The following is a 24,214-nucleotide window of genomic DNA, read 5'->3' on the forward strand; positions in this document are numbered from 1 at the left end:
ATTAAGGAAAATACTTTTTACTCTCATGAAGTCAGATCAGCTGACTGCTAATGTTCAGTATTCTGAATACCAGGATAATCAGTTGAATCTTGATTTCAAACTTCCTAATCATTTGTGGGGTTTTCCTTTCTACTGTTTCAAGTTATCAAGCTTAGAACGCACCTTCCTTTTTCAATTCTTCACATTTACTTATTTCTGATATTAATCAAAAACATAGTAAAAATCCTATGAAAATGTTTAAGCAGTAAATTCTGGAAGAACAATTCAAAACAAATGCCTGAATTTACCTTGCATTCTTATTGACACAAAATTTCCTAGTAAATCTCCATCAGCATTCAATTCTCACTAATGTCACACCAACCTATCCATAAGTTTGGTTACAAAATTCTTCCACATAATTATATAATTCACAAGTCATAAGATCATAGATCTGGAATTTGAAGGGATCTCTGAGGTCAGCTAGGGCCACTCTCTCATTTTAAAGATGTAGAAACTGAGACTCTGGCAGATAAAGTGACTTGTCCAAAGTCAAACAAGCAAGTCATCAGTTTCAGAGACAGGTTTAGTCTCAGAATCAGGCTGGTCCCAAGCTCTTTGCAGCATCCTATACTGACTGACACTCCTTCTGCAATCATACGCTAGGGTTCCAATGACTTTCTTTAGCTTTGACAAAATAGAGCAGTCCCAGAAGCGATGATAATGGTAACTGCTTTCTAAGCAAATAAAGAACTGAGATATGATCCTCTGAATATTCAGTGAAATCTGAAGTGATGAAAGCATAAACCTAACAGCTAACAATGTGCAGTTGTATACACACACACACACATTAAAAATTGTTTTTATATGTAATTGGAAATAAAAAACATTCAAGAATCTATAAAATTAAAAAGAAAATACTTTGGAAAAAAGTTAAAGTGTGCTTGATGGAAAAGGGAAAACTGGCCTATAATTAATATTATTTTGATTAATGATTACTCATTAATCAAACGAGTAAGAACTGACTAATGTAGTTTTCTAATTTATTATGAGATATGAAAAACTTAAAGAGTTAAATTCAATAATCTTATTGGGAAAAAATTACCTGCATTTCCAAAACTTGTTTAAAAGGTGGGGCAGGAGGACTGGTATCTCCATCAGGAAGGGGAATATCAGCTTTTTTAATTTCTTGCACTAAATATGCTAAAGGAATCAAAGGAATTTTGATCAAATTCATTATGTTTAAATTTACAAAACACAATATTCACATGTTTAAGTGATAAATCAAAACATTTTTACACCCAAGCCTTCTTTGTTGAGCCAAAAAAATCTAAATCCCCAAAGGATGAATATCTTCCCCAGAATCCTATTCTTGGTCCTATTTATAAGTCCAGAAAATAAACAGTCTGGTTACCACCAAGTTAAATATCACTTTCCCCAAGGAAGGTTCCCTATTTCTCCTCTTTTTCCCTTCTCCCCACCCATTGTGAATGACCTCTCCCACCTCTTTTTTTGTAACCAAGGCTTAAAATGTTTTATAGGGTTATGTATTATCTTACATCAGAATTCTGTCTGTCACAATCCTCTACTTTAAGATTTCTTAAACTTTTTTCACTCATGATCCATTTTAACCAAAGAAATTTTTACACACCTCTGGGTACAGAGATATATAAAATACAGATATAAATCAAATATTTACTGATGATAAATCATAATTTCACGACCTCCACATTCAGTTACATTAAGCCACATGGGGTCATGACCTTCGATTTAAGAAGATTTGCTCTATTAGACCATGTATCTGATGAGGGCAGGCCACACCGACTCCCATGCATGTCATAGGTCTCGTCTCTAGCACAGCAAATGCTGAAATCCTCAGTTTATCAGTATCTCCCAACAGATTCCAACGGAGCATATCATACCCATCCAACATACTGGACAATGTTAGTACCAAACTACTATTGTTAAAACATATATCCTAGTTTCTGTGAGCAGACCCTAAACATCATGGCAGGCACATGTGCCACCAGCTGCAAGGTGGTTTGATTTAATGTTTTGTGAGGAAAGTATTTTGGAGAAGAGGCCTAGTCTGCTGTGACTGCTGAATGTGACAAAACAGAAAGTCTAAGTGATCACCATAGATCCACTGCTGAGGAGCTACTCCCAGCAAAACTGTGAGGAAGTTCTGTGAACAGGAATCAAAGGGCGATGAAAACTCATGGCTGTCTAGAACACTCTCAAAGACATCAAGATGATGACAGACCTCTCCAATTCATCCCCTCAGCTTCCCTCTCGCCTCTGTCTTCATACAATTCTGAAGTTAAATGAGATGAAAACTTACCCAGTATTCGTTCAAGCTCTTCACACCGCTTCACCTCCCCAACAAATTTTCTCTGAAAAGCGCTTACATTTTGGTTGAGCTAAAGGGAAGAAGGAAAAAAGTCTCATCAAACACCCAATAAGCATTCAGTGCCTAGACTAAAGGAAAATTCTCCCATCCCTCCAGGGCTATGCTATCAAAGTCTCTAGAGAAAAATAGCAGCAGCCACTCACATTATTATATAGCACCTTGGGGTTTGTGAAGCAGTTCCTTACAAACGTATAAGAACAGGAGTGGAAATGTTCAGATATGGGAAATATGGGGACCTGTCTGGCTTGCCTCTATATATCTGTGAGAGTACTCATTCCCCCATTGTTAAGGAGGGAGTGGGGTTACGGAAAGGAATGTGAAGAACAGAATACATGCTTGTTATTGGGGAAAAAATTATGGGAAAAAAAAAAAAAGGCTAAGATAATATGGGATAAAACCTGACCACTAAGCACCCCCGTGCACAAACACACATAGCTTTGCTGAGTATCACAACTTCTCTGAGTATCAGTGTTCTGACCCAAAAGAACCTGCTTTGTAGGGTCATTGGAAGAATTGAATGAAAAGAGATAATGCAAAATGCCTGCAAAGTTTACAGAGCTGTAAACATTGGTTGCTGTTGATTTTTATCAGTGTGGTAAGGAATCAAAGTATGGAAAACTCCCAGTTAAATCAGAGCAATACTTCATGTGATTTCCCTGATTCCTGAAAAGTTAAGTGACTTAGCCAGGATCACATCTCTGTTATGAGATAGATCCATCAGACAGCTGTCTACCCACTACACCAGGCATAAAGTTAAAAATGAGGATGCTGGAGTTCAGGGACTCTGGAATGTTAACATTAGTAATAAGAGCAATAATAGCTAGCACTTTTATAGCACATTTGCAAAATACTTGAGAAATATCATCCCTGAGAGGCAGAAGTTATGTCTAATTGGCAGATGAGACAACTGAAGAAAGCAGAGTATGGTGGTGACAGGTCTAGGCTAAACCAGATCTGAATTTGCAATCACATAATGTTAAATGACTTTTCCAAATTCATGCCAAAATTAAGGTTTGGATTCAGGATTTCAATAGAAGCCTTCTAACTCCAAAAGTCAGTGCCCTTCCCATTCTATCACGCCCGCTGCCCTCTAATGAGGCAATGATTGAGCCAATAGAGCTATTTGTCTTACAGCAATAAAGAAAATGCTTTCAGAAGCCAAAGTGCAAACAGAAATCCACTCACTTCAAGGTCCTATCAGTTTTTAAACTAACTTTCAATTCTACTTCTGCTATGATTCCTGACTTCACATTTGTTTTTTGTAAATTACACATGTTTAGGCAATTATTTCAGATCTCTGAATTCCTAAGACAATTTATTCTTTCAAAAGCAAAAGTATAAGAAGGAATTGCAGTCAGTGTTGGCTATCCAAAATGCTGCTTTTCACTGAGATATAGCCATACACCTTCAAATTCTATCCTGAAGCTAACAGATTTTAACAAGAAAATATCAATCCTATTTTATGGTGAATCACAAAAAAGAATATTTGGTGAAAATATTCCAGTATATTAGCGCTCAGTCATAAGACCACATATCTAGAGCTAGAAGGGGCCTTAGAGGTCATATAGGACTTTTATCACTTCGTCTCTCTGACAACTTTAATTCTCGAAAACCATGCATGAAAGGCAAACAGGTTGTAGACGGAGCTTTGTATATAACTATGAGCTAATATTATTATTAACCACAACTATTTTAATATTATCAAATTAATCCTGCTATGTTTGTTTTCTTAAGTTAAAAGCACAAGTCTTTTTGCAGTATTTATCAACTTCAATTCAGTCTTCATGTTTTTAAATAGAAATGATCTACGACCCAAATTATATAATCTTGGATTTGGCTCTCAAGCTACTAATACTTTTTCAAAGGCTATATCATTTCACTGCCAAAATTTGAGTGAACAGGAGTAATCTTCTGATAAATAAATTCTAGTTCTATAGAATATAAAACAGTTGTTTCCCAGCCTCAATCTCTGATTAACTGAATTTAAATCATTTGGTAAAACAATGAAATGAACTGGATATAAGCCCTGACATTTATAAAATTCTATCTAATGTCATAAAATCTTATAAATTCTATAAATATTTACAAAATTCAAACCTATTCAACTGCAAGTGTCATTTTATTGCCAAAAACTTTTGAGTAGATATAAACAGAAGCTTTTAAACGAAAACATTTTCTACATTTAAATGTACAATACTACAAAACTTTGCCATTGATCAATTCAATCAATTACGTGAGGATACATTTTGCAGGCTACATTTATTCTGATAGGTCCACCAGAACACAATACTAAGAAAACATTCTTTTTCCCAGGCCACTGTGGTTGACTGAAGACACTTTTCCCTAAAATGGTGCCCAACTACTTGAAATCAGGAAAACCTTTGTCCTAATTAATAAACGTTGCTAGATAACTCAAGTTTACAGAAGGACAAAGTCATAGGGCATTAAACTACTAGAGTTCTTAACAGGGTCTTAAAAAATCATTAGGCACCAACTCCTGATCTTAGAGCAAGAAGAGCAAATGAAAACAGTGAGAAGGCCTGTGTTCCAGTTCTGGTCCAGCCACTTACTAGTTATGTGGAAACAGGCTGACGAAACAGGCTCTGAGGGAAGTGACTTATCAGTTAAACAGCCATGCTTCCAGAAATTCACATTCCATCCTGGAGAAACGAAGATAACTCTATTTGCCCTAGGGCCACAGAGTGGTTGAGCTTCTCAGCAAAGAACAACCAAAACATGACTGCTATTATAGATGATGAACCGCCCAGAAGACCCAGAGTATTTTGGCAGATTATTAAATATAGTGCAATGCTTTGCACACGGCAGACCCTTATAAATATCTGCTGAAAACTTTAAGCTTCATTTTTCTTGAGAATTTTGTGTGTGTGTGTGGTTTTTTTTTTTTTTTTTTTGGGGGGGGGGAGTAGTTTGAGGTGGAGAGATGAAGATCTATGTTTCCTTTCACACCAAGAGTTTTATGGGAATGTTTTACACAGCTTGTGCCTTCTCAGCGAGGAGGAAGAGAGAAAATCTGGAACTCACAAGTTTTAAAAACAAATGTTGAGAAAACTGTTTAACATACAACCGGAGGGGGGAAATGAAACATTAAATAAAGAGAAAATAATTAAATATCTGCTGAAAGGGAAAATCAGCATACCAGCCTTTGGGCAGACTGGGCTGCAGGCACAACATCGCAGAACAAGACCAGAGGCCCCGGAAGGAAGGGTCTGGACAGGTCCCCCAGAGCCCGCACCCTCGGACAAGGAACCCTCTCCCTGGGGGGGCCGTCTACAGCTAGTGGACAGTGCGCCCCCTTCCCGGGAGGACTGCCAACAAAGGCTGTCTCTAGGGGAGGCTGGTGCAGGGTTCACAGCGGGTGGCGCAGAGGCCCGCCGACTGAGGGCACCGAGGCCCAGGGGGATCACAGTCTCATCGGCACAAATCTAGCGCCCCCTCACTTTACAAACAAGGAAATTGAGGCCAGGGAGGTCCCATTCTCGCAGGCACGAAACTGGCACACTTTAATGAAGATCCAGAGGCCCAGGAGGATAACAGTCTCGTAGGTACATGTCGGGCGCTCACCCAACACACACTTTGAATTAAACCCCGAAGTGCAGGGTAGTCACAGGATCGGCCGTAGCGGTGGCCCAGCCTCCTCCCTTCGCAGAGGAGGAGCCTGAGGCCCAAAAAGACCCCAGCATCGCAGGACCAACAACAGAGGCCGAGGGCGGGGCGCTCGCCGGAATACCCACCCTGCCCCGCCCCCCGGCCCGGATACTCACATCCCGAAATTGGGCCAGGCCCTTCTCTCCTAGGGCGCTGAGACACTCGTATGCGGTGCCGGACTGCAGGAAGAGCTGCGCCAGGCACATGGCCTCGCTGCGGAACAGGGAGCCCATGGCTCGGCGCGGGGTCCCGCGAGGCCTGGGCCAGCCGGCGCGGCAGTGCTCGCTCTCAGCCCGGCGCTTCTCCCGCGGCGGTCTCCTCGCGGCGGCCTCGCACCATGGGCCCGCCCGCCCGTCTGCCTCCGCGAGGCTCCTTCTCAGTCCCCGGGCTGCAGCCTCCGCCGCTGCAGCTACTTAATCAACTGGGGCCTCCTCAGCCGCAGGCGCCTTCTCTAACGCCAGCCTAGCCCCGCCCTCCGCGGCGGAACCGCCGGTTCCGCTTCCGGGTCCCCTCGGGGCCAGGCAGACTGACGTTGCTCCCGAACTCGTCGTGTGCACGCCCCCTTCCTGCAGCCGGGCGGGGTGGGCTGGAGGAGGGCTAAGCGCGACACGGGAGCGCGCGAGAAAGGCCCCTTTTTACCCCCGCTCCTGAAATGGAGGCTTACGCAGTCAGGTTCGGTGGGTGCCCTTCCCGCCTTCCTGGGGAGGTTTCCTCCTTAAGTCCAACTGAAAGGCCTCCCAGAGTTTTAAACCGAGGACGTAGGTTTCCCTTTCGGTCTGCGTTCAAGTTCAAGGATATGAGCGGGATTGCCCCAGGACTAGCTCTGTGGGTTCGAGGCCGAGGCAGCGTGCGTCTATTAAGCGGTTCTTCTTTTCTCGCGGGAAGTTGAAGCAAAAATCAAACCGCCCCTGCTCTCGGGGACTTTTCCGTCCAAATTGGGGAAGGGGCGCGCAGCAAGTAATGCGCAGACTCCTTTCTCGAAGAATCTATTAATCAGACATTAATTTAATGCCACACGAGCTATGTTGCCTAATAAATGTTTGATGAACCAAAGAGGGGCAGGGCCAAGGACGCAAACGAAAATGAAACAGTGACTACCTTCAGAGGGCCCGGGTTCCCCGGTGGGGGTGTCCCGAGCCAAGCCGAGCCCACGTGCTGGTGCCCAAGGATGGAAAAGGGGGCTGGACGCTGTAGCACCCCGTCCCGCACCGGGAGCCACAGTAAAAAGCTCCCAGGAGGAAAGCCTCCCCGGGCTTACATTCTTTTGCAGCCAGCACTTAGTAAGGGCCAAACCCCATGTCATGTGCTGACAATGTTGTGGTAGTTTAAGCCCCTCCCTTCGAAGGGAGCTTGGTTGTGGGGGAGAGATACATTTCTTCATCGAGCTTTTATTAAGCGACTACCGCGTACTGGGTAGTAATAGGATACAAACAACAACAACAAAAAAAAAAAAAAAAAAAAAAAAACCTACCCTCAAGAAGCTTAACTTCCACTGCGGGGATGCTTCGGAATAGGCATGCATTAAGTGCCTATTGTGTACAAGGTTGGGTTGCAAAGGAAGGCCCCAATCCCGTACCTTCAGAGAGCATACATTCTGCGGGCTAAGTTTTGGATAAACTTTTAAAGTTTTGTTTTGTTTTGTTTTGCGTGTATGTGTTTTAATAAATACCGAAGTGATTTGAAAGGAGAAAGGAGAAACCCGGAGAGCCGCTGAGTATGCGACTAAGGGGAGGGGGAAAGCGGGCCCTCCCCCGAGGGCGGGCTCTGGGAGCCGAGGCTGGATCCAGGCCAGCCCAGCCCGGGCCCCCGGCCCAGCCCGGCCCCCGAGCACGCGGCGCCCAATGGGCTGCGGGCTCGTCCCCGCCCGCACACTATAGAGGATCGACAGCTCAAAAGGACTTTTGCGAGCCGAGTCCCTCAGGGCCGGTTAGCTCAGTTGGTTAGAGCGTGGTGCTAATAACGCCAAGGTCGCGGGTTCGATCCCCGTACGGGCCACAGTTGTTTTAGTGAAGTTCCTTCCAGATTTACAAAAGGGAGTTTTCGGTGGTTGGCCTCGGATCTCTGATCTCTTTCACTAAACGCGTGGAAAGTAAAGAAAAAACTTTGAATCACTCTATACGGCACACGATCTGTGAGGAGGGAGTTGACCCAGGCTAGGGGAGTTTTTTTCCTTGGGAAAATGAAAAAAAAAAAGTCAAGCTCACCACATGTTAAATTCATTCTGTTAACTAGGAACTTAAGCAACATGTTAATGTGAAAAGTTGGTGTGTGTTGGTTTGGGACGGGATGGAATGGGATGCGATGTGCGGGATGCAGTGGGATGGGATAGAATGGGATGTGCGGAAACAAAACTAATGCAAACAAGATTAGAAGGGAAGCAACAAACTGGGAAAACATCTTCACAGTTAAAGGTTCTGATAAAGGCCTCATTTCTAAAATATATAGAGAACTGACTCAAATTTATAAGAAATCAACCCATTCTCCAATTGATAAATGGTCAAAGGATATGAACAGACAATTTTCAGAGGATGAAATTGAAACTATTACCACTCATATGAAAGAGTGTTCCAAATCATTATTGATCAGAGAAATGCAAATTAAGACAACTCTGAGATACCACTACACACCTGTCAGATTGGCTAAGATGACAGGAAAAAATAATGATGAATGTTGGAGGGGATGCGGGAAAACGGGGACACAGATGCATTGTTGGTGGAGTTGTGAACGAATCCAACCATTCTGGAGAGCAATCTGGAATTATGCCCAAAAAATTATCAAATTGTGCATATCCTTTGATCCAGCAGTGTTACTTCTGGGCTTATACCCCAAAGAAATACTAAAGAAGGGAAAGGGACCTGTATGTGCCAAAATGTTCGTGGCAGCCCTGTTTGTAGTGGCTAGAAACTGGAAAAGGAATGGATGCCCATCAATTGGAGAATGGCTGGGTAAATTGTGGTATATGAATGTTATGGAATATTATTGTTCTGTAAGAAATGACCAGCAGGATGAATACAGAGAGGACTGGCGAGACCTACATGAACTGATGCTAAGTGAAATGAACAGAACCAGGAGATCATTATACACTTCGACAACGATATTGTATGAGGATATATTTTGATGGAAGTGGATTTCTTTGACAAAGAGACCTAACTAAGTTTCAATTGATAAATGACGGACATAAGCAGCTACACCCAAAGAAAGAACACTGGGAAACAAATGTGAACTATCTGCATTTTTGTTTTTCTTCCCGGGTTATTTATACCTTCTGAATCCAATTCTCCCTATGCAACAAGAGAACTGTTCGGTTCTGCAAACATATATTGTATCTAGGATATACTGCAACATATCCAACATATAAAGGACTGCTTGCCATCTAGGGGAGGGGGTGGAGGGAGGGAGGGGGAAAAAAAATCGGAAAAGAAACGAGTGCAAGGAATAATGTTGTCATTATAAAGTAATCATTAAATAAAAAAAATAAAAAAAAAAGAATGGGATGTGCAGGATGCAGGGGGATGGGATGCGGTGGAGGTGGGGAGTAAGGTGGGATAAAGTGGTAACTGTGGGGATCAGGAAGACAATTTGAAACTTCTGCGGGCTAAGTTTTGAATAAACTTTTAAAGTTTTGTTTTGTTTTGTTTTGTTTTGCGCGTGTGTTTTCTGCCTTCTGCCTTAGCCAAGTAACCTCTCTTCTCTGGGCTTCAGTTTCCTTCTCCGGGGGACATATAAAGAGTTGCAGCAAATTGGCAATAAAAGGTGAGAATTTTCAGTGTTGAATGAGCTTTGGAAAGACAGGCACACTAATGCACCGTTGGTGGAACTGTGAATTGGCCCAAACCATTCTAGGAAGTGATTTAGAATCATGATAAGAAAGTGACTAAAAATATTAGAATTGACCCAGAGGTACCCATACTCTGCATATACCCCAAGGAAGTCAAAAAAAAAGAAAAATCAAGCCCTAAAAATCTTCTTAACTAACAGTGGATATAGGGACAGTAAAGAACTGAAATAGATTAGAATGGCTAAATAAATGTTGATATGTAACTACAGTAGAAGATTTCTGTGTGCTTAATAATCATGAAAATTAATTCAGTTAATTAAATTAAAAGTTTGTATTTGGCAGAGAGAAGCAAGCAGGAAAACATTATACTCAATAACCACACCAATGTCAATAAAGAGTAAAAAAAAAAAAATTGTGATATTATAATAACCTAGCTTGATCCTAGTGAAGACCAATCAACAATGAATAAATGAATGAATGAAAAAAAGCATTTATTAAGCACTTACTATGTTCCATGCACTGTGCCAAACAATAGAAATAACATACACAAAAGGTAGGATACTCCCTGCCTTTAAGGATCTTAGGTTTTAATAGAAGACTATGCATAAGGGGAAGTGGAGGTAAGAGAGGAGGATCCATTGACTGATTTATACTTTCCAGTATTGATTTTGTTGATCTCACTGTGCTTTCTTTTCTCTTCACAGACTTATGGGTATAGAAAATTGCATAATCTGTTTGAACCCTTTTGGTTAGAACTAGCTTGTGTTAGGTTTTTTGGTTTTTGTTTTGCTTTTTTTTATTACAAGAAATCTGTAAGGAAAGAAGTATATTTGAAAGTGAAAGTGATGTTAAAACTCAAGGGAGGGGCCGGAATAATAGTGCTGGAATTCTCTGTGGTCCCTTACAGTTTTCAATCTTAGGGTGCTACGATTTTCTCAAGAATAACACTGGTTATCTCTATAGACAAACATAACAACTTAGACTGCCCAAGTAGAACTAGGCAGTTGATAAGCCTTTTTCTTATCAGACCTCCACTTGGAATTAAGAAGAAATCTGGAGAGAGAGAGAGAGAGAGAGAGAGAGAGAGAGAGAGAGAGAGAGAGAGAGAGAGGACTGAGGGGGCCAGGAAACAGAAAAAAGGAAAGGAGGGAGGGAGGGAGTGTTTGGGACAAAAAGACCTACCCAAATTGACTACTCAGAGATCACTCATAGAAAGCAGAATTATTTATTAGAATCTTGAGAAGCGGACCCCATCCTGGTCTGTGAGCCAAATTCACCTTTAATCCCCTATTTGGTCAGTGGAATGCAGTAGACATGGTGATATACAGCTTCTTGGGCCACATAATCCCTTCTTTGGACAATGGAATGCAGTCCAGTCCTTATCTAAAATCATGTGACTCTAGAGAAGCTGAAATAGAGGCCTATAGGCTTGATCTACTTTAGCTAACAGTCTCTGATCAATATGTGCTTAATCTGTAAGTTCTTCACTTTCCACACAGGGGGAAGGGAGGAAGGAAGGAAAGGAAGGAAGGAGAGGAAGGAAGTAAGGAAAGGAGGGAGAGAGGAAATAAGGAAAGGAGGGAGGAAGGGAAGAAAGAAGGGAGGGAGAGAAAGAGTGAGAGAGGAAGGAAAAGAGAAGGGAGAGAGAGAAGAAAAAAGGAAAGAAGGAAAGAAGGGAGGGAGGAAGGGAGGGAAGGAGAGAAGCTTATCAAGCATCTGCCAATTTGCATCTCCAAAGCCCCTACTGGGTACCACCTTTTTCCTTCCCAGGCTGATGATGGCGAGCACTGGGCTGGAAGCTTTGTTGCTTCCTGAGACTGGGGCTCAGCATCCTGGGCTGTCTCCATCAAGTTCTGAAGGCAGATGGCGGTCATGGTGGTGGCCATGCTCCTGTCCCTCCCTCTGGGCCTTGCTACTTCAGCAAGGCCGGCTTACCTGCTCTTTGAACTCACGCCAGCAGCGGGCACGTGTTCCATACGCGCCCCTTATTTTAAGGCAGGATTCAGCACATAAAGATGGTGGCTTTAAGCAACAAGCTTTTATGAAGGCCTTTCTGTGGCCAGGCACAGGGTAGATGCCGGGGTCACCAAAACAAAGATGGAAACAGCCAAAGAGTGGACCCTTTAACGGGGAAGACGAGATTCTCTGTTTATGAGTGTGAGCGCCAAGTGGAGGACGAGAGCAGGGAGATTCAGGAGCCAGGATGCCACATCTTGGAGGGGGAGGTGGGTGTCCCAGGGCAGAAGCCTTTGAGGCAAAGGCTGGAGAGGGAGCCGTGTGTGCGCGCAGGAAGAAAGCCAGCTTAGCCACCAAGAAGAAGGAAAGTTAATGTATCATAAATCTAGAGAAACAGTTGGGGCCAAGGGGGAAGGGCTTGAAAGGCTAAATGGAGTTTGCCTTTTCTCACTGGGGCAAGAGGGGGTCCCCAGAGCTCATGAAGGCAATGACCCGCGTAGGCTTGTGCCTTAAGAACATGACTTGGGCAGCAGCAGGAGCTCACGGTGGAGGAGGAGGCTGCACTAATCCAGATGAGAGGTGAGGATGTCCTGGAAATAGGAAAGGCAAGGTTGGCAACAGATCAGAGGTTGTTGTTTGTCCTTCTTGGAGAGGACCACGACCTCGGGGAGGGACCATGATAGGCAAGTGAGGGAGGGAGGGCTGTGCAGTCACCTGTCTCACTTTCCCTCCTGAGCCATCTGGGTCTAGGGTCAGACACAGATCAGGACGGCTGGAGATGGCCCTGGAGGCAGTGGGAAGCTAAGGCCTTCAACAGTTCTGATTGACTGAGGCAACACCCATTCAGTGATTAGGCCTAGGCAGATTGATTGTCTCTTCATCACAAGATCATTGGAACTGGCCTGGAATCATCTCATTGTTGAAAAGAGCCACATCCATCAGAATTGATCATCGGATAATCTTGTTATTAATAGCTCAATGATAATGAGAAAGAAACTTGGCCTCTCTGACCCACATGATACATGATATAAAAATGTACATAATAAAATAATATTTGTACTGCCTGTCTCATCGGATCAATAAAAAGAAAGCATCTGGCAAACCTTAAAACGCTGAATAAATGTCAGCTATTTTTTGCAGGATAAACAGGATGTCAAAGAAAGAGAAAAGAATTTCTCAAAAAGAAAAAATTTATTCATAGTACACAAAAATCTATTTAAACCAAAGATCATCTGGTAAAGTGATATAAATCTAAGTGTATTTTTGAAAAAAAAAAATCAGTTCTTATTGTTTTAAAACAAGAGTTTCTTTAAAGAGATTGATCGTAAGCATACATTTACAGTTTATGAATACATATTTAACTCTTTCAATAATTCACACTTTCTAACATTTTATTTTAAGGTCCTAGTCTCAACTCTACTAATGTGTATGCTAACTGTGTAGCCTTGGACACGTCACTTTGAGGATGCTAAGATTTCCCTCAATGACAGACAGCTCTATTGACTTCTCCCCTTTCACGATTTGTGATTTTCCCGGTACAAATATCACTACCACTGGGGTAGATCAAGCCCCCTCTGGAAGCCAGTGCCTCTTAGAAGCTAGTATCTTAGAGCTGCTGAAGCTAAAATCAAATCAACTGGCTAGCAGCCAGCCTTTTGAGCAAGTACATTTAAAAACAAACTAACTATTAAAGAATACCATCTTTTTACAAAAATACAAAGGAAAAGTGAAACTAAGAGAAGTTTTCCATCCTGGTCTCAAATCCTGACCACTAGGCTGCCATTGCTCTCTGAAGCCTTGAGGAGTTAAAAGGCGGATAAGCCCCAAACCATGTGCTCTCTGATCCACGGGTTTCTGATGAATATAATCAAGCTGAAGATGAAGATCAGCATCAAGCTTTTGGCAAGGCAGGAATAGTGATACTCTCCTGGAAGAAAACAAACAGCAGCCGCACTCTGAGCCTTGAGCTCTGGGACTCAACGGAAAAGAAGAGGCTGCCTGAGAAGCTCTCAGTAATAAACACAGATGTAGACAAACGAAGAGAAGAAGGCAAAGGAATAAATACTCAACCAAACCCTTGCCATCTGCCCTGGCCCAACTGAGACTGATCCCGGCGTCCCCCATCACTCCTCTCCTTATAAATGGGCTTCTCTCTGGGCAGCATGACATGAGTTGATACAAGCACAAAAAAGCACAAAGCCTTAAATATAAGTCAGTTTCCATTGTGCTTCCATAGATCATAGTGCTAATTAATTCTTCCCATTCCAGCCAAGTGCTACAACAAGATTTTTGTTAGCCCTAAAATTTGAGGCAACAGAGCCAAGAAGACTCCTCTTCCTAACGTCAAATCCTCTCTGATACTTCTAGCTGTATGACTCTAGGCAAGTCATTTCACTCTGTTTGCCTCAGTTTCTTCATCTGTAAAATGAACTGAAGAAGGAAATGGTAAAAAAAAAAAAAAAAAAAAAAAAAACCTCCGGGATCTCTGCCAAGAAAACTGTACTAAAGAGTTGGACACGAATGAAATGGCTGAACATGCCCCCAACACTTCTGGAGCACACTCTTTCCCCCTCCCCATCCCCAGGATGTGTCAGACCCTCCTCTTACTAGCAGGTTGGGTCTCCAAGGTGATACATATTTCTAAAACTATTACTAAAAGCCCCGACAATGAAATCTAGATTGAAAAATCCCATGGCCTCCTTTTAGGCCTCCTCCTTCTTGTTTTGTTGTTTAGTCATTTTTCATTGTAGTTGTGTCCAACTCTTTGTGATCTTATTTTTAGTATTTTCTTGGCAAGATATTGAAGTGATTTTACCATTCCCTTTTCCAGATCATTTTACAGATAAGGAAACTGAGGCCACCAGGATGAAGTGATGGGCCCAGGATCGCCCTGCTAGAAGTATCAGAGGTCAGATTCGAACTTAGGAAGAAGAGTCTTCTTCATTCCAAGCTCATCGTTTTGCACCTTATGGCACCAGCTAGCCTTCCATCCTTCTTGACTTCACAGCATCTGCCATCGCTGCTTGTTCCCCTCCTCCCAGACAGTGTTCTCCTCTCTAGATTTGGTGATAGACCTCTCCTGACTGCCGTTCCAGCAGGCCCTGATGCTTGTCTGCGGGATCATTATTCACATTCCACCCTCTATATAAGGGTGTTTTTAGGGCTCTATCTATGTTCTTCTTTTCTCCATCAGTACTCAGTCTCTCCTCTCCCTCCTTGCACCAAACTGGACATCCTGGAGGCATCTCAAACAAGAGCCATCATGGCCTTTCCCCAAAGCCCAGCCCCTTTCCTAACTTCCCTCCTTTTTGCAGAGCCCCCTCAAGCGCCCTCCCAGTCATCCCTGGGTTTGTCCTCACATAAACATTTGATGGTCAGTTCTACCACTATTGCATGTTTCCTATCTTCCCCTAGACCAACCCTTGTTCAGGGTCTTAAGTTTCTTCTCTCAGGAATCCAATCTCTACACAAAGGCCCAGTAGGGCTTCCAGAAACTACTCTCCTTTGCTCAAGTCACTCCTATGGCTCCCTATTACTTCCAGATTAAAATACCAACTCCTCCATTGAGCTTTTAAATCCCTTTGCAATCTATCTCCAGTTCACTTTGCCAGGTTTCCTGCACAACAGTCATTCATCCCTTACAAGTTCAAATCAAACATTCCATCTCCTCCTTTATGACTTTACTCAGACAGCCCTGAAGGTCTGGGACCCCTCCCTCCTCGACTTTAAGGCTGGGCTCAGATGTCTGTTCTGATTGAACAACTATCCACCCCTCCTCCCAAAAACTACTTTATATTGTACATACGGCATACATAATACTGTGAGGCAAATATATTCCCACATATGTGTATGTGTCATATGTACACACAAAATTTAATTTCTGGGGGCAGGTTGTTTTCCCCTGTAGAATGTCAGCTCTGTGAAGGCAAGAGCCAGTTTTTCTTCCTTATGTCTTCAGAGCTTCACCCATCACCTGGCCCATTACAGGCACTACGTGTGTGTTTGTTTACTCCTTTGCCTTATTATCTAGCTTAAGGCAGATGAAACCCTCCTCTTTCTACCCCAATCAGATACCTGCCTTTGTTAGCCCCCATGGGTCCCAAACCACAGTGGGCTTCTGAATATCCTGAGAATGGTTGATTGACTCCCCTCCCCACCATAGCAGACCAAATTACTCAGCTAATTAAAGAAAGAAAGCAAAGCCCATAATGTGGCCTAGAACTCTCCCCTACCTTGATAATTCTTGCTCAAGGGGAATATAAGCTCTGACCAGCAGACTTCATTGTTGGTGCAGTCACGGTTTGCAAGGCTGATCTGGAAACTACAAGACAGCGGGGTAAGTGGCAAAGCCAGAACAGTGCCAAGGCAGAGTCCGCCATCCCCGCAGTGAAGGGCGCCCAAGGGGTCAAAGGATCCCAGAACTAGAGGGGATCGATAAGGTCATAGGAGCATTGGTTGAGAGCAGGCTGAGGTCTCAGGGTCCATCCAGTTTCCCTTTTTACAAATGAAAGGAAAATGAGGTCAGAAAGGCCAGATGACTCCTTCCGGGGATCACAAAGCCAGAAGAAGGGCTAGAGCTAGACTTCTGTGGCTCGGATGCCATTCCCACTATAATCTAGCCCCCAGATCTATCTTCCTTTGCAAAGTGTGGATGATTTCACTTCCAATATTGTCAAATACTCAAGTGGCCGTTACCTTGTCAGTGGCTGGGTCAGCTGAGGAGGTATTCTAATAAACTGGACTGAGACACTAAGCGGGAAAAAACTAGGTTTATCTTCACAGGTGATCCCACAGTGGAACTGCCAGGTAACAGAAGAAAAGCTGAAGAAAGAAATCCCAGTGATGAGGTTACATCATAGCAGCCAAACTTTCACCACCAGCAAAGCAGCCCTAGGGCGGTGGCTGGGGGCTTTCTCATTCCATTTCGCATCTACTATCTCAAAGCAAGCAGGGCCCTCGTCATCCCAAGCATTAAGTTTTTCTAGATTTAGGAATCCCATGCAGATCATGCACCTACCTCACAATATGCACAAAGCCAATGGACTGAGTCACTCAGGAGGACCCAGCATTGCAACAAAGAAAGATGTCTTCCTATCACCCTTCCAAGTCTGTCTTCATCACTGTGAGCGGCTCTGAGGTCTCAGGGCCCTTGCTACCCATCACCCTCTTGTTCCCATTTAGCACTGCCCCAAGGAGCTCACCTGACCTCTGCACCAAGTATCACATCCTGGGGAATCCCTTCCAAATTACCACTATTCGAAATAAGGAAGTGGACAGTCATCATGGAAGGCACATCAGGGCAGATGCCTTTTATATCCATAAAATAGGGCCCTTCCTGAGGAAAATGTGTATCTCTCCCTGTAAGAATAATAAATTATGTCTTCTAGAATGAATAATGCAAAACATTTTTCCTACAATGCAGTTTAAGTCTGACCCAGAACTATGAGACAGCAAAATTTCCATTATATAGAGTGACTGAAACAAAGAGTAATCCATTACAAAAAAAGATCACTCAAAAAAATAACTCTCTCCAGTTCTGCCAATAATTTCTGACATACATTTCATAGCAAAGAGCAGTATACTATGGAGTCCCATTTTTCTTTTCTTTTTTTTTAAAGGTTTGAAAAGTTTTTTATGCACATTATTCCATGTGAACCTCCCCACAACCTTGGAAGCTATGCACTAATTTTTTAAAAATGTTTTATTTGTTTTTTATCAGCTGATACTTACCTCCTCATCACTCCACCCCAACTACTCCCCATCTCCCTCCTTCCTTAGAACACAAGAAAAACACACCAAAAAGTGAGTTTTAACAAAACTCATTGCAAACATGTACCAGCAGTCAAAACAAATGTCCACATTACCCATACTCCAAAAAATATTTGTGTCATTCTAAGTCTTTCATTTTTCTATCAAAAGGAGGGTTCTGTTTCATTACTAGTCCTCTGGGATCTTGGTCGTTCATTACATTAAGAGGGAAGGGGAAAGAATTAAGCATTTATATAATACTTACCATGTGCCAGAAGCTACAATAAGCACTTTTTTTTACAAATATTATTTCATGTCATTCTCATAATCAAATCCTGAATGCAAGTGTTGTTATTATCTCTATTTTATCGTTGAGGAAACTGAGGCAAACAGAGTGAAGTTGCCCAGGTGCTAATAAGATTCTGAGGCTAGATTTGAACTCAGGACTTCCGGACTCCCAGCCTAGGGCTCTCTCCATTGTACCACCAGCTGCCTAAGCAATAAAGTGTTACATCATATTTATAAACCACAACTTCATTCGTTCATTCATTCATTCCCCAATGTATGAGCATTCCCTTTCTTTGCCATCTCAAAAAGAGCTATAAGGAAAAAAGCGTGTAAGGGTATAAAACTCTTGAAAATTTATAAAGAAATAAGAAAAGGAGGGGAAAGGACAAAATGGGGTATAAAAGAGTGTGCAGATTAACAGGAAAGGGATAAAGAGGGAGGAAAAAGTTGGGGGTAGGAAAGCATAAGGGAAGGCTCCTGAGTGGTTAGGAGTAGGGATAGGGAGGAGGTTAAGTAATAACAAGGAAAACTAACAGGTCACCTGCTGACCACTCTCAGATCACAGATTTACTCCTGAAGTAGAAAAGGTAACAGGATTGGAAACAAGAGATACATATGAATAATAATAATAATAGAATTTATTAGGAAAAACAGGGGTAGGGAAAGATAATGGGGAATGTTGGAGGGGATGTGGGAAAACAGGGACACTGATACATTGTTGGTGGAATTGTGAACACATCCAGCCATTCTGGAGAGCAATTTGGAACTATGCTCAAAAAGTTATCAAACTGTGCATACCCTTTGATCCAGCAGTGTTTCTACTGGGCTTATACCCCAAAGAGATACTAAAGAAAGGAAAGGGACCTGTATGTGCCAAAATGTTTGTGGCAGCCCTGTTTGTAATGGCTAGAAGCTGGAAAATGAAAGGATGTCCATCAATTGGAGAATGGTTGAGTAAATTGTGGTATATGAACGTTATAGAATATTATTGTTCTGTAAGGAACGACCAGCAGGATGAATACAGAGAGGACTGGCGAGACTTACATGAACTGATGCTGAGTGAAATGAGTAGAACCAGGAGATCATTATATACCTCAACAATGATACTGTTTGAGGATGTATTATGATGGAAGTGGATCTCTTTGATAAAGAGAGCCTTAATTGATCAAAGATGGACAGAAGCAGCTACACCCAGAGAAAGAACACTGGAAATGAATATAAACTGTTTACATTTATGTTTTTCCTCCCGGGTTATTAAAACCCGGGAGGGTTATTCCTCCCTTCTGAATTCAATTCTCCCTGTGCAACAAGAAAACTGTTTGGTTCTGCACACATATATTGTATCCAGGATATACTGCAACCCATTCAACATGTAAAGGACTCTTGCCATCTGGGATGAAGGGGTGGAGGGAGGGAGGGGAAAAATCGGAACAGAAATGAATGCAAGGGATAATGCTGTAAAAAATTACCCTGGCATGCGTTCTATCAATAAAAAATTATTAAAAAAAAAAAAAAAAAACAGGGATAGTAATCACTGATCTCAAAGTTAAAGTTGAAATAGATTCAATCAAAAGCGTAAAAAATTAGGAAAACTACATTATAAGTCAGCCATATTAATACTGTTTTAAGACTATTCAAAACAACTAGATAGCATAAGATTGGAATATTGCTGTGCATAGAAAATGGTGAGCTGGTGAGTTTAGAAAAAGATGGAAAGACTTAGACCTAAGAAGTATGATGTTATCAAAGGAACAAATGACAAACAAGCATGGAACAATCTTATATAGATGAGTATGAATGTATTTGTTTTTATATGTATGTATGTATATTCTTTCTTCTATAAGCTCTCATTTCTTTTCCAATGTTTTCTTCAAGTGCTCTAATTCCATTTATTTTTTAAAAATTGAAATCTTTTTTTAAAACTCTTATTTCATTTCTCCCAGGAATTCTAGTCAAGTTTATGCTTACCCTGTGTTTTCTCTAAGCTTGTGGATGTTTTGGAATCATTCTCTTCAATGTTTATGTCTTGAGCATCTCTACCACCCTAACTGCTCATAATGATGAGGTTCTTTTCTTGTTTGTTCATTCTTTCAGCTAACTTTCTGACTTCAGACTTGGTATACGGGCTGGGTTCTGTGCACTTCTGGAGAGAAAGTCTGGGGTGGTTCTGTTGCTGCTTTCTTGGGGGTACTGAGTGTTGTGTTATTCCAAGATCTCAGGGATACCTCAGGCTGGAGAGCTGCAAGCACTCAGTACTCAAAGTGGTTGATCACAACAAAATCTGATTGCCGTCCTGTAGTCTGACCACAGCAAGTTTCTGACCTGGGTGCGGATCTGTGTAACAGTAGATGCTGCTGGACTCCACCCTTATCAGTCAATTGGAAAGCCCTGCTGGTTCTGAGCCCCAAAATTACAGGCTTCCCTTTGGTCTAGGATTTCTGCACCTTCATATTCTATAAGCTTGACTAACTATAGGAAGCTCTGAGCTTAGGGGTTGAACTGCAGCCCTCCTGTTGCTGCCTTCTCAGGGCCTCCCTCCCTTAAAAGCAGGTTCCCTTCTCACGTTGCCCTAGACCTGTGGTCCAAGAGTGGGCAGTCAGATGGCACCTGTCCTTGGCACACTGACCTGGGATGGGTTCAGTGGTGCTTCTGGATAGGTTTGTGACCTCCCCTTGGCCAAGCATACCACTTAATCCAAGTGAAGTGCTTCCTGAAGCATGTTCCTGCCCCAACCATTTCCACACTGTCCACAATCCTCTCTGCCTATTTCCCTGGACTAAGGTGGGATGGATAAATGACTCTCTGTGACTTTTTCTGGATTTTTCCATCAAGATTCATTCTGGTATATTTAAGGATTTTGTCCGGTTATATTTATCGTTTAGCCATAGGACAACATATAAGTACCTTCGAGACTAGGTCAAAGCACTATGGGAGAGAAGAATTTCTAGAAATGTCTTGGGAGATACTTTGTCCCCCAATGTGTCATCCTAGGGACACAGCATTGAGCTTCTGCTCTTCCTTTATCCTCTCCCATTTAATCTCGCATATCAATAGTCTTTGTACAAAGGAGATCAGATTTTCTTAAGTGGCAGGGGTCTTCCCAGCAGCTGTCCCAAGGGCTTCAGAGTTTCTATCATGAGAACTTGCTTCTCTAAAGTTCATGAGATCATAGAATCACATCTAGCCCAATGCCCTCATTTTACAGATGAGGAAGCTGAGGTCTAGAGAAGCTCAGAGGTCCCTTAGTTCTCATTTTACAAAGGAGCCGTTCCCCAAGCCTTCAGGCAAACAGATACAGGTGCCATCGCGTCACCATCAAGACCACATCCACTTTATTCTGCTCGATTTCGTTCTAAATTAAGGCATTCCAAAGTCTGTTCCCCATTGGCCAGGCTGCTGCGGGGGGAACCAAAATCCCCAGTAATCTCCAAGCTCCAAACTGGCCACTGGCTATACTCACTGTTATAGGAGTCCAAAAGTGCCGGTGAAGGAAAAACCAGCCAATGAAGGAAGGAAAGGAAGGAATGAAGGAAACTCATCCCTTTCCATTAGGAAAGACACACAAGGCCCATTGGGAGCTTGGCAGAAGGGAGAACTTTCTAACGATGAGACTGCTCCAAAATGGACTGGGCTGCGTCCCCAGGGGCAGGCTACCCTTCACTGGAAGTCTCTGGGCACTTGTTCAGAGAGGGCAGAGAACGCCCACTCACGTCCTGGGAGGCTCGCGTGGGCCCAGGATCCTTTCCAGCCTGGAACCATCGCAGCCCGAGTCATCAGCCTCAGAATAATTGGCGGTTACTAGTGTTATTCATCCTCTGTGCTCGAGGAGTACAAACGACATGGTGAGGCTGGGGTCCACGTACGGCGTGTCCGGCTCTCACTGATCAGACCACACGGGCTGGGAAGGCTCTTCCACAGGCCAGTCCCAGACAGAAGTCTAGATCTGCACCTCTCACAAAGCAGTTCTGCTCTGCTCCCAGAGCGCAGCCCTCCTCGGGGAGGGCTCCCCATGCAGGGCAATCCCATGCCAGCATCTCTTAGGGCGCACAACCAACACTAAGGTTCTTCAGAGAGACCTTGAGGTGCCCTTGTGTCTCTCCTTCTGACCTCCTCGCGGGCTCGTCTTGTGTCAGGTCTCTGCAAAACCGTCTTTAAGGCAAATGTGCATGGGGCACTGGAGCTATGTGGCCAGGCCACTGGGACTGGGCCTTTTTTTTTTTTTTTTAATAACTTTTTATTGATAGAACGCATGCCAGGGTAATTTTTTACAGCATTATCCCTTGCATTCACTTCTGTTCCGATTTTTCCCCTCCCTCTCTCCACCCCTTCCCCCAGATGGCAAGCAGTCCTTTATATGTTGAATGGGTTGCAGTATATCCTAGATACAATATATGTGTGCAGAACCAAACAGTTTTCTTGTTGCACAGGGAGAATTGGATTCAGAAGGTATAAATAACCCGGGAGGAAAAACAAAAATGCAAGCAGTTTATATTCATTTCCCAGTGTTCTTTCTCCGGGTGTAGCTGCTTCTGTCCATCTTTGATCAATTAAGGCTCTCTTTATCGAAGAGATCCACTTCCATCAGAATACATCCTCAAACAGTATCATTGTTGAGGTATATAATGATCTCCTGGTTCTGCTCATTTCACTTAGCATCAGTTCATGTAAGTCTCACCAGTCCTCTCTGTGTTCATCCCGCTGATTCCTTAGAGAACAATAATATTCCATAACATTCATATACCACAATTTACCCAGCCATTCTCCAATTGATGGGCATCCATTCAATTTCCAGTTTCTAGCCACTACAAACAGGGCTGCCACAAACATTTTGGCACATACAGGTCCCTTTCCCTTCTTTAGTATCTCTTTGGGGTATGAGCCCAGTAGAAACACTGCTGGATCAAAGGGTATGCACAGTTTGATAACTTTTTGAGCATAGTTCCAAATTGCTCTCCAGAATGGCTGGATATGTTCACAATTCCACCAACAATGTATCAGTGGGACTGGGCCTTCTACAGCAGAGTTTGAACTCTTGGCAATTCAGGTCCAGACAGGACCTCAGGTATTTGATGCTGCCAAGAGAGCTTCGGAATCTTCCCAAGACAATTTAAATGGAAGCAATTCGGCCTGGCGCCAGGATGCTGTGCCAGGATGCTGCGCAGGGATGCTACGCCGGGATGCTGCGCAGGATGCTGCACCGGTTTCACAGACACACGACAAGGAGCTCAGCGCAATGCTCGGTAGCGGTTCAGTTTGGCCGGCAGTCTAATACCTCTTCTCTCCTATACTTTCCTTCAGAGCCTCCCAGACACAGATCTAGCTCCAGAAACCTTATTTCCAATGTGGACGTCTCTAGAAAGTATACTGCCAAGACAAATAAACATCCACAGCATTCAAAGGTTCTCCAGCTGCTGTAATCAATGGTGATATTGGGTGATAGAAAACCTGTTTTCTTGCTGTTAATTATGAGGCTAAAATCAGCACAAGGGGCAGAGAATTGATCTGTTGCATCTCAGCCTCATTGCAGCCTCAGACCACGCAATCATTTGCAAAGTTTCTTGGCTTGTAACTGTCTTGTCTCTCTCAAATGACTGGCTACACAAAGTACAAAGGAAGCATGCCTGGAAAGCTACAAAAGGCAGCTCACGCATTTACACTATTTTACATGCCGCTTTGGTCACTGACTTGTTTTTATTAAGCACCTACTATATATAGGCACTATGCTAAGTGCTAAGGATACAAAAAAAGGTCCTGCTTTCAGGGACCTCCCCAGTCTAATGACAGAAACAGCAAAATATTATAGACAGGATAAACTGGAGATAATTAGCAGAGAGAAGACACTATGCGGGGGCAGGGGAGGAATTAGGGAGGACTTCCTTTCGGAGAGTAAGATTTTAGCTGAGATTTGAAGGAAGTCAAGGAAATCAGGAGATAGAGATCAGAGGGAGAACATTCTGGATATACGGGACAGCCAGAAAAAATAGAAACTGCCAGAGGCTTTAACTTACATATTATTTTCAACCAGCCATCGTGAATGTTCCCATAATCTGCGTTGCCTTTCTTGGCCACATGAGTAGCTTGTACTAATGATTTAAGTCTATTCATAACTTCTGCCCTATAAGAGAGATTAAAGGATTTATTATCTTGGAGCCAAGGGACCCCAGCCTCCAATCTCCTTAATTTAAGTGTTGGATTTAATCATTACTTGCATAAGAAATATCTTAAGTATTTTTCCTGCAGAGAAGAATTTAGCAGAACTAAATTTGGGGATTTCCAGAGTCCCCAACTTTGCCAATCCATATACCCTGAGGTTTTCAAATAAGCCTTCTCCACACCCCTTAGAAATTCTGAATGGAAATGGATTTTAGAGTCTGCTTTGTATATGCACATAA

General features: G+C 43.0%; 2 protein-coding genes and 1 non-coding gene across 4 annotated transcripts in view; 1 reads left to right on the top strand and 2 right to left on the bottom strand.

The window, feature by feature from the left end:
- ATP6V0A2 (ATPase H+ transporting V0 subunit a2) overlaps positions 1–7,325 on the bottom strand; it is a 40,411-nt gene extending 33,086 nt beyond the window's left edge. Inside the window, exons 1-3 of the mRNA XM_051972651.1 lie at positions 6,169–7,325; positions 2,318–2,396; positions 1,082–1,179 (exon numbers count right to left, since the gene is read on the bottom strand). Coding sequence (XP_051828611.1) covers positions 1,082–1,179; positions 2,318–2,396; positions 6,169–6,285 — 294 coding nt within the window. The 5' untranslated portion in view covers positions 6,286–7,325. The remainder of the gene's footprint in view (positions 1–1,081; positions 1,180–2,317; positions 2,397–6,168) is intronic.
- A 648-nt stretch (positions 7,326–7,973) lies between these two features.
- TRNAI-AAU (transfer RNA isoleucine (anticodon AAU)) lies at positions 7,974–8,047 on the top strand. Its single transcript has one exon. It is a non-coding gene; the product is annotated as a tRNA-Ile (tRNA).
- A 4,911-nt stretch (positions 8,048–12,958) lies between these two features.
- TCTN2 (tectonic family member 2) overlaps positions 12,959–24,214 on the bottom strand; it is a 36,348-nt gene continuing 25,092 nt past the window's right edge. For both annotated transcript variants that reach the window (XM_051972653.1, XM_051972654.1), the window contains 5 exons: positions 23,831–23,937; positions 16,988–17,144; positions 16,482–16,607; positions 16,019–16,107; positions 12,959–13,713 (listed from right to left, as the gene is read on the bottom strand). In XM_051972653.1, coding sequence (XP_051828613.1) covers positions 13,592–13,713; positions 16,019–16,107; positions 16,482–16,607; positions 16,988–17,144; positions 23,831–23,937 — 601 coding nt within the window. In that variant the 3' untranslated portion in view covers positions 12,959–13,591. The remainder of the gene's footprint in view (positions 13,714–16,018; positions 16,108–16,481; positions 16,608–16,987; positions 17,145–23,830; positions 23,938–24,214) is intronic.

This window comes from Antechinus flavipes, chromosome 1, assembly GCF_016432865.1.
Source record: "Antechinus flavipes isolate AdamAnt ecotype Samford, QLD, Australia chromosome 1, AdamAnt_v2, whole genome shotgun sequence".
Classification (NCBI taxonomy): Eukaryota; Metazoa; Chordata; class Mammalia; order Dasyuromorphia; family Dasyuridae; genus Antechinus; species Antechinus flavipes.